Source organism: Urocampus carinirostris, chromosome 7, assembly GCF_059441175.1.
Source record: "Urocampus carinirostris isolate Australia breed hairy pipefish chromosome 7, RoL_Ucar_1.0, whole genome shotgun sequence".
In the NCBI taxonomy this organism is placed as follows: Eukaryota; Metazoa; Chordata; class Actinopteri; order Syngnathiformes; family Syngnathidae; genus Urocampus; species Urocampus carinirostris.
Window position 1 is genome coordinate 20,831,080 of NC_142355.1, and position 16,227 is coordinate 20,847,306.

Genomic DNA, 16,227 nt, shown 5'->3' on the forward strand with positions numbered 1-16,227 from the left:
CATTTCACTCGCTCATTCACACCTAGGAACAATTTGGATCGGCCAATTAACCTGACATGCATTTTCTTGGAATGTGGGAGGAAACCGGATTGCCCGGAGGAAACCCACGCAAGCACGTGGAGAACATACAAACGCCCCACAGGGAGGCTGGTAGCTGGATTTGATACCCTGACCTCAGAGCTGTGCCGTGGACGTGCAAACCTCTCATCCGCCATGCTGCCACTACATATCGTCATAATTAAACGAGTTTTCCTGTTATACCCGTTTGACTTTATCATTCCTTTTTTTATTTGGTTGTCGTTAATGATTATCTATGTATTTTAGTGTTGACTAATGGTTTTGGTCTGAACCCTTCACAATATACTCTTGAATACTCATGAGTCAGCTTATTTGTCCACTGTTAAAAATAAAGTACTCTGGTAAACTTCCACTAGGCCAGGGATAGCCAACCTGGTCCTCGAGAGCCGCATGCCTGGCATGTTTTGAAGGTTTCTCTGCTCCAACACAGATGATGCCAATTTTCAGCTTATTAGCAAGCTTTGTGAGAGCTTGATAATGATCCAGGTAATCTGAATAACCTGCATCGGAGCAGAGAAACTCCAAACACATGCAGGACATGCAGCTCTCAAGGACCGGGTTGCCCCCACCAGTGCACCAGGGACAGGGACTCAGTTTTCGTGTCATGTCATGGGCAGCAAACACTTTAAATTTCATCGGATATCTTTTTATAAATAGAATGTTTCATTAAATGGCAATTGAAATGCTCAGACTTAAACAAATGAATAGCTTATGTCCCTTTTTAAGCACTAAACTGGAGCATATGCGTTTAAAAACTCTAAAAGCAATCAAAGTTTTTTTTGCATGAATTTAAATGAATATCTTGATAGATAAAACATTATTTAAAAAAATGCACGGACAATGCTTCATGAAAAATTCATTTTTTATGAAGGGGGACCCACACGAAGGGTGACACCAAAACAACACAATATTGATAAATCGTTCTTTTTTTTTTTACCAGATATTATATGTTTACCATTTTTGTGTGGCAGGCCGGATTAAAAAAATACTAATGGACTATGTGTGGCCTGCAAGCCGCAGTTTGCCCACACCTGGATCAGAGTTAAAGAGTAGAGAGTAGGGTTTGGGGCAGGTGTCCCACAGGCATCAGGTAGCTCCTTTTAGAACAGCCGATTATCCCGTTGACTTATTCTGAGAATAGCTCGACTGTGATTTTCTAGGAAATTTGACTTCAATAGTGGAAAGCTGTATCTAATGTTATAACCAAAAGTAAGCAAATAAAAATGAAGTGCTGTGCAGCTTACCTGACTGAAAAATGCATCCGGATCATCTAGCTTTACGACATCCAGGATGTTATAAGGAACATAACCCGCTTGGCCACTACGATTCCTTAGTTTCCACCACTGCTTGTCATCCTCGATCACCTGACAAAGGTCAAATAGTGTTGAAACAATATTAAATATGGTATTCTATATCGTGAGATAAAAAGGCAAGCCACTCCTATAAATTAGATTCTACACAATAAATAATACATTCCAAACGAGACAATGTTTCACCTCCAGGATTTCATCTGTCAACACAGACAACTCGTTGGCATTCCGCGCAACAAAGTGGTAGCGGATTTTGGCATATTTTCGTGCGTGGGGCATCCCGTTATATGATCTGTTGGGACAAATGTTTGATGTTTTTTCAAGTCGCCTCACACAAAACACTTTATTTCTTACCCGTTGGATGGGTTTGACGAATGGCTTCCATAAAGCTGTAAACAAAGAAACACAAGGTTTGGACCTGTAGAGTTCTGAAATTTTAATGTGATATCCATAGAGGTCTTACATCATCAGGTGAGTGTTTCCTGTAATCGGGGCTAATGGGGGACACCAAAGACGTTGGCGAACCCAGTGGCCCGCCAGGGCCTTCTGTTTCCCACGGGGCTGTCCTGAAGAGCTCTGCCGGCGGCTCCCAGCCATTCCGGAATTTGGGATAGTACGGAGGAGCGCAATGATCCCTTGGCCACTCCGCTCTGAACAGGTCGATGATGGAATTTTCAATTTGGTTGACGGAAACTAAACTCATTGCAGGTTTTGATGTTATACCTGGGCTTGGTCCAAGCCTCTCCTAGAATCTCAAATATGGTGGTTTCTTTGGGGGTGAGGTGACCCCGTAGAAAGTCGACAGCATCTTTAGAGAGGTGGGGGGAGATAATGGAACGCACCAGCTCTGGACTGCCATAACTTTGTAGCACCTGCACACCCACATACAGGAAATGGAATTGTTGAGATTTAATGTCCATTTTTTGTAATGTGCTTTTTTATGTTAACTGATAACCAGAATTCCAAAGTAAGAATTTGCTGGATTTATGACTTTTTATTCATATATTTCGTTTACTGATTTAAAATAAGAAAGCATTCAACAAAAATAAGGGATTGATTTGACAAGGTACTATTGAAGCGATGCCAACCTGTTAATACCCTAACCCTTCGCCCAAACCCCAACCCCACCACCAACCTTAACGCCAAGACTTTTTGTCTTCATATTTGGGTTTTAAAGCATTTTTCAAACCAGGATTTAAAACCCAGGTTTACTCTTAGTAATATCATTAAAACGCGTTTTAAAGGTTTTAAACTAGGATTTTAAATGAGGGTTTTGGCCTTTAGTAAGTTATACAGCCTTCAAAGGTTTAAGCTTCATATTAGGGTTTCACACTACGGTTTCGACTTAATATTAGGGATTGAACACTAAATTAATGTGTCCAACTATGGTTTCAAACTAGAGCTTTGTCCTCATTTTAGGGTTTAAATTGTTTATAGTGTTTCAAAAGGTCAACCTCATGTTGGGTCTCAAAATCATTTTTATGGTTTGAGCTAGGGTTTGAAACGAGGGTTTCGGCCTCATATTAGAGTTTTAAGCCTTGTCGGGTTTTAAGCTAGGGTTTCTAACAAGCGCCTTTGCTTCATATTAGGGTTTCAAAACCTCACCCTTAAGCTAAACCATAAGTCCTAACGGTTTAATCATATCCCTATCCCCATCCCAACCATAATTATTTTGAACTGAGGTTTCAAAACTTTATATTAGGGTTTTAAAGATTAATCCAAAGTCCCAAATTTGAAATCCTAAACTAAACCCCAAACCTGAGCCATGAACCCCTAACCTTTAACACCCTGATTTGAATAATACACACCCTGAACCCTTTGGAACATATTATGGCTGAATGTAAATGAGGATACAGTGAGTTCAACTACCGCTTTATCTGTGGCTTATCAAGCTAATGTGGCATGTAAAAAATTAAATGTACCATATCAAAGCAAAGTCACCTATGACAATTTGCCGAATTTACAGTATGGCAAACAACACACACTCCACTTTTAACTCTTACCAACTCCAAAGGGCCGAAGAGGAAATGAACCAACTCTGACGCGCTTGGATTTTGGATGTGCTTCTTGAGTTTGGCCTACAGGGGGTGCCACAGAAGAGCTGGTTATGAGGCCTCAAGGCCAAAAACAGGAGCGAGGTGAGGTGATCTGCGTTATCTCACCAGGAGGTTGAAGGCCAGCTTCAATTTCTGCAGGCTGTCGATGAACTCTTCTTCAGAGGGGGGCTTAGCTCGTAATGTTAGCATACCCTCTGCAAAAAAAAAACAAAGACAATGAACACACACTAATTTCCAGTTTTAGATGAAAACTTTTATTCGCGCCAAGGTTCAGTAAATGTTGACCGGCGCTGCATGATACTAAACCATATCTGCTTAAAAACAATGAGTGATAGAAAACAGTAGTTATTGTCTTTTTATTGTTAGCAAGAAAGAATTAGCTAGACACAAGAAAAAAAAATGCTGGGTTGTTTTCTACACACTTTTTTGGGTTGCGGAAGATTTAGAGAGGAATGGGCTACTTACAGTCAGGTTGATATTTGGATTTTGTCAATTTGCAAAGATATATATGTCGTGTACTGAAGTAGAATGGAATGTAATACGTTTTGGAAAATCAATGGCGGAAAATTCCTGGATCTCTGAGGTGCACCAAAGCCATTTTCATCCTGTTTCGAGTGACTCTTGACCCAGCAAGTTTTCAGAATGTTTCTCACTTTGGCCCCCAAATCATTTGTTACTTGTACCGTAATTACAAGTATTATGTTACTTAAAGAATATTAATATTCAGGTTAAGATACATTTTAGAATCCTCAAATTTTAGGAATTCCAGAGTTGAGAAACAGTCAGACTCTGAATGGACAATAAATGACTTTTATTATATGTGTGGTTAGTGGCAGAAGCCAAAACAGTTTTTTCTAGTTTGTGTACACTTTTGCTTGCTTCACCGCTGACCAAACATATAGAAAAGAGAATGGCGTAGAGAAAATATCACCCAACACTTTTTGGCATTATTATTATCATTTTTTTGGCCTAAAATGCTGAAAACGGAACAATGCAGAGCCAGATTTAACAAATAATAATAATACCGCTGCAAGAAAAACGGAATATTTGCCAAATAACGTTTTAGCGAAGGCCGTTTTGTAATTTTGGTGTTTACCACCACGCATGTCACTGGAGGACACAAAGAGATACAAACATGGCAGTGTGAGCAATATTCAACATATTGTCACTTCATGATCTCCACCACAGAAGAAGAAAGGGAGACAGACCTGCCGGTCCTTTCTTCTTATTCTTCTTACTCTTGTTGCGCTGGTTGAGTTGGGAAAAAGCCTCTGCAGCCTTTTGAACCCGAGCCACAAAGATCTCGATATCGTCCAGGGCACAGTTGAGTATTTGCTACAGGGGAGAATCGGATGGAGGAGTGAGGTAAAGAGAGAATTTATTAGGTACAACTTGGGTAGAAAAATGTTTATTGCTGTAAAAAAGAAAACATCGCATTTTCACATTAGTCATTAAATTCAACAACTGTAGTGAATTAAATGTCAGGTCATGTTTATTTGTATAGCCCTTAATCACAAGGAGTCTCAAAGGCCTGCACAGACTACAAAAAAGAACCTTTTTTTGTATTCTTAAGAGTAAAACCGGTTTAGCTTGATTATTTTCAAGCCTACAGTAATTTTTCGGCCTCAACATAATAGTTACCATTAGAAACCTGCTGAAATGAGGATTTTTCTTAACTAAAAATTAACCCTACAAAAATAGATTTCAAAGATAAAAATTAAAATTTAAAGAGGGGTTTGGGCACAAAAAATCATGATAGCCAAAACCAACAGAAATTGTGATTTTTATCAAGCAAAGAAAAAGGCATTCTCAAAAAACACTAACAAACACAAAATAGACATCAGTTTATAGGTGAAGGGAAACACTCACCACATCCTTCTCAATGCGCTGGGCTAACTTTTCATGTGACTCCGGATCATTATAACCAGAAGATCGTTTGTCTGCACCACAAAAAACATTGTTTACAATTATATCTGAAAATACATAATAGCACGATAGAACCTTAAACATTATTTTGTGCAGAGTCTTTGACAAGTAATGTTATGTAAAAATCACAGAAACACAGAAAACACATAATTTTGGCTCGCATGGTGGTTCTAGAGTGCCTCGTTTTCAGTTGTGATTTCATGAAATTAGAAAGTGGAGGGAAGAAAAGTGTGTGGGAAAAACAAAAAAAAATGGTTGGGTTTTACTTGACAGTAAAGTATGTGGTCAGAAGTTTCATTTGGAGTTTACAAATATAGAGTGCTACATTATCACACTATTGCCACATTATCACACCATTGAAAGGACCTGCCGTACAGTGAACCCTCGTTTATTGCGGGGGTTACATTCTAAGACGAACCCGTGATAGGCAAAGTAGACAATTATTATACAATGAAATGCTCTAAAGCTAAAACCATAGAGCAGACCCGTTTTATAGACCCAATGATTTGAAAAACCATTAAAAAATCTGAAACTGTAGGCATGTATCTATTTATTATTAGCAATACCTACTCTGTTTACAATCCACTATCTTCATTGCATTATGATAATTATAACTTAGGCCAGTTTTTCTAAGCACTGTGTTCTTCTTAGTATTATTATTATATTTTGGCCTATTCACCCTGATAGTCCTGTATCTCTTTTTTTCTTCAGTCTCTAAATGACATGTTTACCCTGGAGTGCCATGTCTAATCTCTTGCATACAATGCTTCACAACGTTAATATCAATGACTATGAAGACAATCATAATTCTAATTCTAGTTCTAAATCTAATTCTAATTCCAATTTGAATTAAGGACTGTTTAGCCAATCAGAATACAGAACACAAAGCAAGATGAAACTCTCTGAAGCAGCAAGACTGTGAAAGGTAAGCCGCGTTATTGTGACAGATCACAGATTTTTGTTACAGCTCTCGGAGACAGGACTTGGGCCATCATTTCATTTATACTAAGAATGGGTGAGGACTGAAAACATGTTTCAGAATTGGTGCATATTGGTGCCTTTTTGAGGTATCGATAGAATTTAATCAATAAAACTATCTTCTGCCAGTCAGTGGCAGAACTAGGGATTGATTCAATGTAAAATTGAAGAAAAAGAATGATTTGGGAATAAGTGGTATACCTTTTTCTTAATATCGGCTTTTTCTGCAAAGGGACTAGAATTTTCAACAATGGTGATGCTATAAATAAACACTCAAAAAAATAAGTATAAGTATGAGTCTGAAAAAAAGGCCTTCTAATTTTTAAGCATCCGTGGTCTTTACTCACCTTGCTGAATCGGGGCAGCAACGCGTCCTTTAGCAGGTGCAGCTTTCGGGGGTGACTTCGGAAGTATTGTTTCTCGCCGGTGATTAATTTTCTCCTGGTTTATCCTATGAGTGGAACAACACGGTAGGGACTGTGTTTATTGCAGTTCAGTGCTTGTGTGTGTGCATTGTCTTACTTAAGTGTCTGAGGCCTTGATTTCTTTCCATATTTGTTGTCTCCAATGGCACTGTCTATATCTGCATGGACCAACTCAGCCTGCACGAGAGAGACAGAGTCAACCAGTCAGCTGCATTTATGAAAGAAAATGATACGGTGACACTCAAGGTTTCTTTATTTTCCTCATGATGAGGTTTTTGAGTTTTTCTTTGCCATCATGTAGGTTTTAGATCAGGGGATGGTGTAATAATAGTGTTGTTTGCAGTAATCTGTGGTCTGTGCAGCCCTTTGAGACTCTTTGTGAATAAGGGCTATACAAATAAACATGACATTACTTGACTTGTCTTGACCCACCTCCACCTGGTCACAATGAAAAAAGTGGATGTCTGGCCGGTGCTGCTCTTTGTCCTGACACATTAGCAGCAGCACGGATGAGTATCGTGTCTGATTCAGCACGGCCTGAGACAGGTGGATTGTGGGAAGGGGAAAATTCTCCAATTCCTCCTGCAGGGAGGAGAGCAAATCTAACACAAGTCTTTGCATGTCAAGAGAGCACATATGACAGATCTGGTGCAGCAGTACCTGAGTGTCACAATCCAGTAATCTGACAGCCTTATCAGTGACTTGCAGGAGCATTTCCTGAGTCCAAATCTTGTCTTTGGAATCGAGAAGTACAAGTTTCTTAATGGCGTCGTCCACTGTGGCAATGGACTCGGTCTTGTCCATGATAAATGTGGACAAATGCTGACAGAGGGAAAGACCAGATGAAGAAAACACAAAATGTGTGCATCATAAGTTTATTTTTTTAATATTGAACCCTTGCAAAGGAGATGCCAGTTCGTTATTTTTACTATAATTGCTAATTGTTGTTCACTGTTTTGATTAGTATGCGCTGTTGACGTAATTGTCCAATCATTTGTTTGTTATTTTGTTTGTTTTTAATCAAGTATCACTCACCAGCCGCAATAGAACGGAGGTTATACGTAACCTGAAGGCCTGAGCCCTTGTCAACAATGTTATCCTCATTCCATATACTAAGGATTAACGGTTGAACCTGCTCCTGACCTGGGGCAGGAGAATTTGCAATCCAGAAATAAATCTGAAAGGTTTTACACCGTAACAGCGCAGTTGCGCCAGCAATGATTCCATCGTTACGTAGATCTATGGTTACATCCATAGTCTGCTTTTGGGAGTCCACGAGGGAGCTATCGAGACGCTGGTGCCACAAGCTAGACATCACACACTTTTCTTGTTTCTGTCATTATAACTGATGTGAATCACCTGTGCCCACTCCTTTGGCACCAACTGCCTCGGACTCTGATTGGCTCCCTATCCCTATTCAAACCCACTCCTATATGTCCCCTTTGGTCAGTCCGTCTGCAAACCTCAGTGTATACAAGGCAAGCCTATTCAGACCCTGACTCCCACCTGTCCCGTTTTCGCTCCCGTCTGTCTCCAGTTACAACCCGTTTTTGATCCCGACCCATCTGCTCTCCCGTCCCGCCTTACGACCCATTTCTGACCCCGACCACGTTTTTGATCCCCTGACCCGGCTATCGACCTTTTTTTCCGTCCTTGACACCGCCACCTAGCAAACGCCGGATCATGGGTGCAGGCCTTCCTCTTTCCTTTAATAAAATTTGTGAGAAACGTAACGCAATTGGGTCCTATGTCTGTTCTGGTCCTGACGGTTCCTTGTAAATATCGCCCAATGGGCAGAACACAGTCAAGCGTGTCAAAATCTATTGATGTCTTCTCTCTTTATTTTGGGTGTCGATTAAACTATAAACTTAACAATGCATTACAAGTTTAAAAAAAAAAACGAAAACATTGTGTAGACTTCAAATTTTGGATTAATTTTTTTAACTTTGTCATTGAATGACTTATTCTAAGCCTTTTGTTGTTTAATACCATACACAATTAACTACAAATTAATTAGATACAAGTTATTCTAACAACAAGTTGTACATACTTTTTAAGCTATCAAAAATTTGAATGATATGTTTTTATAGTAGTTTAAAAAACGACACCGATTTTTTTTGGCTTGTTTTCAAAAAGAAACCCATGTAACGTTCAGTAAGTGTAGTAAATAAAAATGTTTAAGATAATTCAAAATTGTATACAATCCGCATTTTTAGACATATCATAATGCTCTGCAATTGACCAAACATATTTAATGCGAGAAGGTATAATTCTAAGTGAATGCTTTGGGCCACAAAAAAAAATGGTTGGCAGGACGCAAATAGGCCCCAGGCCATAGTATGGACAGCAAGGTTCTACAACCAAATTTACAGTAATTTTCATCATTAAATGTATGTTTTGGATACAAACAACAAAAGACAAATGACGTGGTAATTGCTCAGTGTGTAAAACATCTGAATATGTTGCTGCGTTACACAAGTTATCTGATAAAATTCCCATAATAGTTCAACTTGTCATCTGATATGAGGTGACGGACATCTTGGTGATTGCGAGTACACTTTTAAAAATGATCTCTTTGTCATAAAATGATTACCAATTATTCACCACAGAAATCCAAAATAATTTCTTGAATTGTACATGGTGATTTTAAGGTATTTATCTGATTACAATTTTAAATATTACATGCAATTGTCACGTAGTCTTTAGAATTTGCTACAAACTTACGCAAGTAATTAAGAATCATTTGAATACAATTACAAATGAATAATGAAAACAAAACCATGAAAAGTGAACAACCACACAAAAAAAGGAATATATTCTCAGTGGAGATACACAAAACCATAAAAATACTGCTGGTAAATCTTCACTTCTGAATTTGCACTCTACGTTTAATATTGTGGCAGGCTTACCTCAACATGGTACTGTGATGTTTCTTGCATAATATAGTTGGAGTTGGAATATTTTTTCCTTTGCTCTGAAAAAAAGTAAAAACCCTTAAGAAAACAATTTTAAAAATGTCCTTCCTGGCAGTAAATTCATTAAAAGCAACGACACTCGCCTTGGTCCCACATGTTGGATCAACAACAGCAGGAGTGAATACACGAAGGTTAACTGACCGCACCAGCAGAGCAATAAGGAAGAACGCCCACACTATTTATGCATATTTGTTTAGTTCTTTGTTTTTCTTGAGATACACCTATACAGAAATAACAAAACAAGAAACAGCCCAAGGAGTTTCATTAATTTTGCAGCAAATACGTATTTCAAGAATGGGTTTTTTTTTTTTTTGGTAAGGGTTAATTCCAAAAGGAGTGGCTAGATGCATATCTACAAAGTTAAATATTAATCGCTCTATCAAAGAGTCAGTGCAACTTGAATCATTCTCTTTTACTTTATATTATGTTGCCATCGATTATGTACAGTAAATGCACCATAAAAGCGCCCAACCTCAGTCTCAAAGATCACAGGTGATCACAAAAGAACCCCACAACATTATGCAAACATCCTCCCTCTCTATATCTACCTCTCTCTGTCTGTCTGTCTCTCTCTGTCTGTCTTTCTCATTCTACCTCTCCGTCTGTCTTTCTCATTCTACCTGTCTGTCTCTCTCTATCAGCCTGTTTTTCTCATATTACCCCATATTACCCCACCCCCTCTCTCTTTCTTGCTTTGTCTGTAACTCTCCCTGTATGTCTATCTGTCTGTCTCTGTACCTCTGTCCCTTTCTCCCATTCTCACTCCCCCCACCCTGTCTTTCAATGTGCTTTCTCCCTCTCTTTCTGTTTTTCTCACTCCCTTTGTCAAACTCGCTCTCTCTCTCTCTCTCTCTCTCTCATTTTCTCTCTCTCTCTGTTTCTTTCACTCTGTCTCTCTCTTTCCCCCTCACCCTTTTTAGTCCTCTCACTCTCACTCTATGTCTCTCCCTATCTCTCAGTCGATTTTTCTGTCTTCCTCAATCTTTCTATCTCTCTCTCTCCTTGTCTTCCTGTATGTTTGTCTGCCTGCCTGCCTGCCTGCCTACCTGTCTGTCTGGCTGGCTGGCTGGCTGGCTGTCTTTCTCTCACTCTGCCTCTCTCTGTCATCTGTCGGTCTGTCTCTCTTTCTCGCTCCCTTTCTGACTCTTTGTCTCTTCTCACTATTTTTCCTCTATCCATTTTCCTCAATCTCTCTTAAACTCTCTCGCCCGGTGTATTGTGTCAAAGCCCGACAATTTTGAAAGGATGTCAGATAAAACCATGAATAAATAGCAAAGAGATTCAGATCCTCTACTGTACGTCTATATTGTCTTTAGTACTGTCATTTATACATGAATTAACAAGAGTGTCATGGGCTGGCATAATTATTATATAGATATTAGAAGTCTGTGTGAGGAAGAAAAGATATGGAATCCAATTAAATTGATTTATATTGATGTACACTTATTTGAATGCAGAAGTCTTGAAACCCCAATGGAATGACTTTTGTCTGTGTTTTAAAAAGATTTTTTGACACAATCATATCTGATTTTTTTAAGATGATGCTAGAGAAATGTTTCCCTTTTTGAAGTGACGATCGTTCAAGCTTGAGTTGTGTTGAGTTTCATGCAGGCACAGACCAAAGAGGAGATTTGCAACACGAGTGATGTGATACTCTATTGTGTTTAGACTGGCACCGAACAATAGCATGCCACAGCAGCAGCTGACCTGTTTACCAAGCGAATGGCTTGCAGTTAACCATTACACACTTATTACATGGGAGCATGCTGTTATAAGGATCACACTGCCAGATGTTTTATCTCCTCACCTAGCAGAGCAAACACTTTGGGTGGCATGTTCCCTTCACATTGGACACATTGTGTGCATTTTGAATATAACACTAAAGCAATGAGTTTGAATAACAATTCACAATTGAACCGTCAAGCGTCCTTTCATTCCAAGGCATGTTGCTGGCAATTGTGTGGCTCAAGTCCCGTTTTGTAATTGTCAGCATTAGCCTTGTTGCCGACTTCACACAGGTGAAAGAAAGGCATCGGGTTTCTGCCTGGAAGCCGAGCTGGCCACCATGTCTTATTTATGCTACTTAAGGTGAGCTTTTCGCAAGGCCGCAGCAGCTATGGTGAGAGCCATTTAGCAGGCAGTCTGACCAGAGGGCAGACTGTAAAACTGATATTGGGTACAGATCGATTTGTGATGCACTTACAAATAGACCTCTCTGCGATTTCTTTAAGGTTTTGTATCAAATGAATGCTAAAGCTAAGTCTGATGGAGTGATCTGTCAACGGCCGCCCTTTGTTTTTACTTCAGAGTGGATTTTAAAAGAAGGCTGTGTTTACAAACATTACGTCACAATAATGCACTCTGAGTTTTCTTTCTCTGTCTGTACTCAATCTTTCTCTCTCTCTCTCTTTCTATCTCTCTCTTACCATTTCACCTTTTGCTTGTCAATTGATTATGTTTGGCCAATGTGTTATGGATACTGTAGCCCTGCTGCCTGCCTTTCCATGTATTATACCTAGGGGTGGCCAACCCGGTCCTGGACAGCCGCATGACTTGCATGTTTTGGAGGTTTCTCTGCTCCAACACAGGTGATGCCAATTTTCATCTTGTTAGCAAGCTTTTTGAGAGCTTGATAATGATCCAGGTTATTGGAATCACCTCTATTGGAGCAGAGAAACTCCCAACACATGCAGGACATGCAGCGTTCAAGGACCAGGTTGGCCACCCCTGTTTGTATTGTGCTTCCACACCATCCCAAGGGAGTTCATGACAAATTTGGACATTTGATGCCAAATAATATTTACAAATGACTTACCCCAACTACAAATGAAAACAAAAAACTAGCTCCGTGAAACATCAATAACAAAATAAAAGTGACATTTTGAAAAAAGAAAGAGGAACAATTTTGTTACTTTAGTATATTTTAATTATAGTAAGCCAATGGAACATCATGCACAGTTTTGCCATTAATACTGTACTTTAAACCTTTTTCTGTGCATAACATATTACCTGCAAAGAAAAAGAGGGAAAATGAAATCCAATTACAGTCCAAAATAACAAAAACCAGAGCCTTGCAGGAGTACCTGTTGTGAAATGCTATTGTCTCAACTAGCTTATCATAGATTTTTTTGTCTCATAATTTAACTTATGTATTGACGAAAATAGAAAGGTTATTAATGGGAAAATTGTTAGATATTGCAGCTTTCAGCAAAGAGCACAAAGCAATTTTACCTTGTCTTGTATAATGAATTGTAAAAACACAAAATTACAGTATTGATAACTTTTATTTCTGTTCCAAAAAGTAAAGTGCAAAAAAACAGCACAAACTCAAAATGACTATGTATTGTGCACAACATCTCAACGAGGAAGTGGTGACCGGCTCGATAACAAACTTAAAGTAGTTTTCAAGGTGATCTGGACTTTTTTTTTTCAAACCCTCACAACTTTTATTAGGTGAAGATATTGATTTGATTGCACAGCCTTGTTAACACACTTCATTTAAAGCACATCAATTGTTGATAAGTTAGGCCAATGCAACTCTGTTTCAATGGGATTTGGCCTATCCAGTCCCAAAGACGGTGATAAAGTGTCATTTGCTTCAGCCTGTCACGATTTACATACAAGCTACTGAGACTGGACCTCTGCCCTTTGTTTGTATTCAACATGGCTAACAACTGCTGTTTTTGTTTATTTACAGCAGCAGCTCGTCACCTGGTTAGTGGACAGGCAAGCTGCTCTCACGACGCTCGCGTGGCGACCATCTGCCACATTCGCTGACCGAGCCCAAAGGAAAACAACGCTTCACACACTGAGTCACGTTACAAGGAACAACACATTCAGGCCAATCCTGTGGATTTCTGGACTGCAGCAAACAGACAACAAGGTGTGAAGCCAGACGGTGTGGGAACATCTCGCATGGCAGGATAACCATTCAATAACAACAACATTCTAAATTTAGAAGCAGTTAGTTTTAGAAGCATGTACCCAACCATTGGCGAATACTGTATTTGCAGTGTGTAGTGTGGCCAAAGTCTGAGGCTGCAATCGAGTTAAGAACGTTTGCCTCGTCTTTCCCTTAGCTTTCAATGAAGCTTTTATTCACCTACAGGACATGGGTATCCCCACCCTATTCCAGCAGACTTTATAAACAGGCACACCCAGCTAAGCACTGACCAATAATATCTAAAAGTACACACAAACTATGTATACAAAATTATGGAGACACAGTGATTTTTACAGCTAGCCTTGCTTGCCTAATATGAATACACAACATAATACTTCATAAGCAGCCAAATAGATATGATTTATAGTTGCTTTGTTCTAATAATTAAAGACAAGTGTATTTGTATAGAAGTAGGGCAATGGACCTTTCAGACAAACTATAATAAGAAACTAAACATATAGGTATACATCATTTATACTTTGCAGGAAACAATGTCACTCCCAGTTGATGATCTACTATGTCTATGCTATTAGCATTGTATTATACTGCCCCGGTGGCCAACTTGCAAAATCACAACCGTTTTCTTGGCTTGTTTTAATTTAATTACACTATTGTTATAAGGTAAACCCCCATAGATTGAGTTAGAATAATTCCAGCATTTTTGTCCAATGCCATAAACTCCTGTAACCTATTCTGAACAGCCGAGACTCTAAATACAAGCCCATCATCTGTGAACTTAAACATGCTTCTGGATGCCAATAAGAAAGGCTTTCACAATAACTCCGGTGACCTATGATTGACCCCAAAATTGTTGCCTCAAGGTTTCATTACCTTCATGTAATAGCCTCCACACTATCAATTACCTAATAACAGTTTATCAGACTAGTTGCAAACGCTAGAGGTACAAAGTTTCCATTAACTTGAAAATCATCCCTTCAAAATACAATATTGTAAAACCCGAGGACCGACTCCTTAAGTTAGAATTTCAATTGAAATTTTAGTCCCTGTGCTTTGGCCAAAATAAACTACTTGATGTTACACAAACACATACAGAAGTATAGTAAAAATAACTACACACTTTAGCTGTAAAACACTGGATCATGAAATACCGCACAGCCAATCCGAGAAAATCATCCCGTCGGGAGAAAGCAACCAACTTTATAATGGCTCTCTTCTTTATCCTAACTCTAGTGTGCCACTCAGACGACTTCAATGGACAGTTATACAAATTCAAGAGTAGGACTTTATAATCACGTACGCAGGGCAAATTGGGGCAAGCAAAACTAGTCCTTAATAAACAACTCGTGAAATAAAACCTGGGCTGATGAGCATATATAATTATCTTAAACTTTTCCATGACAGAAAAAATGCACATCATAGCATTAGACAAGGAACAAAAGTATTCCGATGTGAAACAGAATTAAGAATTCCCTTGAATAAAGATGCGTCCGGAATAACCCAAAAATAAACCAATCACGATAAAGAGTTTGTGCGGACAACTTTCCAAAATATATTATTTAGTTTGGGTCAAAATCTAAATTTGGTCTTTTGGCAAATCCCTCATCCTAAAATAAGCTCATATAAAAAGAAAAACCTCCTAAAACCAATAGGGTTGTGTCCATTGGCCCAGAATGACTAATAATTGAATACATACGTAAGTTGATAGATAAACTGAAAAGTCCCCGAAAAATACCTCTGCCCCCAAAACTGGGTCCAAAACAAAATGACAAAACGGAACACAAAAACTCTTAAGCCGTTAGATTTGAACTAAACAAAAAAAAAATTTTGCTTAAATTAAGAAGTACAAAACAGGAGTTATTTTGTACAAAACAACTAAAGTGTGGATTAATTGAATCTTTCTCTTCTGGATAAATATAATAATTTGGGACAAATAAAATGTATAAATTAAAAATAAGCTCTGTAAAAAAACAAAACAAAAAATACTGGGTATTTGTTTAGAACAACCTCAACATTGGGTCATTTCAGACAAAACAGTCCATAAGGAAGTGGATTGGTCCATTTTTCATATTTGACATCATTTGGCCAGGTTTCTGGTTTTTCAATGGAAATCTATTCAAATGACTTGTTTTACGATCACTTATATCAAACAACCATTTAAAGGGAACCCCAAAAAAATCCAAATAAGTTGAATAATTGTCAATGACTTAAAAAAAAATCAAAGCGCTAATTTCTTGGTCAATGAAAAGGGACAACCACTTACCAAAGAGTGCTTTGGCGCTGATCTTGCTGTCCGATCTGGCCACTCCACTGCAATGACAAGAATAAATGGGATTACGCTGCATTCCCTTCATCTCGTTCCCCACTTAACAGCAACCAAAAGTCACTTCATGAGTCAAAAGCCCACAAAACAGGAGTGATAAATAAAAAGTGTCCGTGAGATTATAGTCTGAGATTCAAACCATATGGACCAGCCAGGGAGCGCAAGGGGGCGAGTGGAAAAGGGAGAGGAGGAGGAGGACCAGGAGGGGGCCCGAGGGGAGGCGGAAGCCAAAAGCAAATAATTTTCAACAGAGG

The 16,227-nt window shown here is 38.8% G+C and overlaps 1 protein-coding gene across 2 annotated transcripts in view; it reads right to left on the reverse strand.

Moving 5' to 3' along the window:
* The window catches only part of eps8l2 (EPS8 signaling adaptor L2), a 29,218-nt gene that overhangs the window by 3,113 nt on the left and 9,878 nt on the right, over window positions 1-16,227 (reverse strand). Inside the window, exons 3-17 of one of the 2 annotated variants that reach the window (XM_088340110.1) lie at window positions 15,914-15,960; window positions 9,684-9,748; window positions 7,435-7,596; window positions 7,207-7,356; window positions 6,872-6,951; window positions 6,697-6,800; window positions 5,315-5,385; window positions 4,654-4,780; window positions 3,551-3,639; window positions 3,392-3,466; window positions 2,112-2,260; window positions 1,852-2,038; window positions 1,743-1,777; window positions 1,575-1,680; window positions 1,323-1,442 (exon numbers count right to left, since the gene is read on the reverse strand). In XM_088340110.1, the coding sequence (XP_088196236.1) occupies window positions 1,323-1,442; window positions 1,575-1,680; window positions 1,743-1,777; window positions 1,852-2,038; window positions 2,112-2,260; window positions 3,392-3,466; window positions 3,551-3,639; window positions 4,654-4,780; window positions 5,315-5,385; window positions 6,697-6,800; window positions 6,872-6,951; window positions 7,207-7,356; window positions 7,435-7,596; window positions 9,684-9,748; window positions 15,914-15,960 (1,567 nt within the window). Of the gene's footprint in view, window positions 1-1,322; window positions 1,443-1,574; window positions 1,681-1,742; window positions 1,778-1,851; window positions 2,039-2,111; window positions 2,261-3,391; window positions 3,467-3,550; window positions 3,640-4,653; window positions 4,781-5,314; window positions 5,386-6,696; window positions 6,801-6,871; window positions 6,952-7,206; window positions 7,357-7,434; window positions 7,597-9,683; window positions 9,749-15,913; window positions 16,217-16,227 lie in introns of those variants that run through there. The other variant, XM_088340109.1, reaches the window with a different exon arrangement.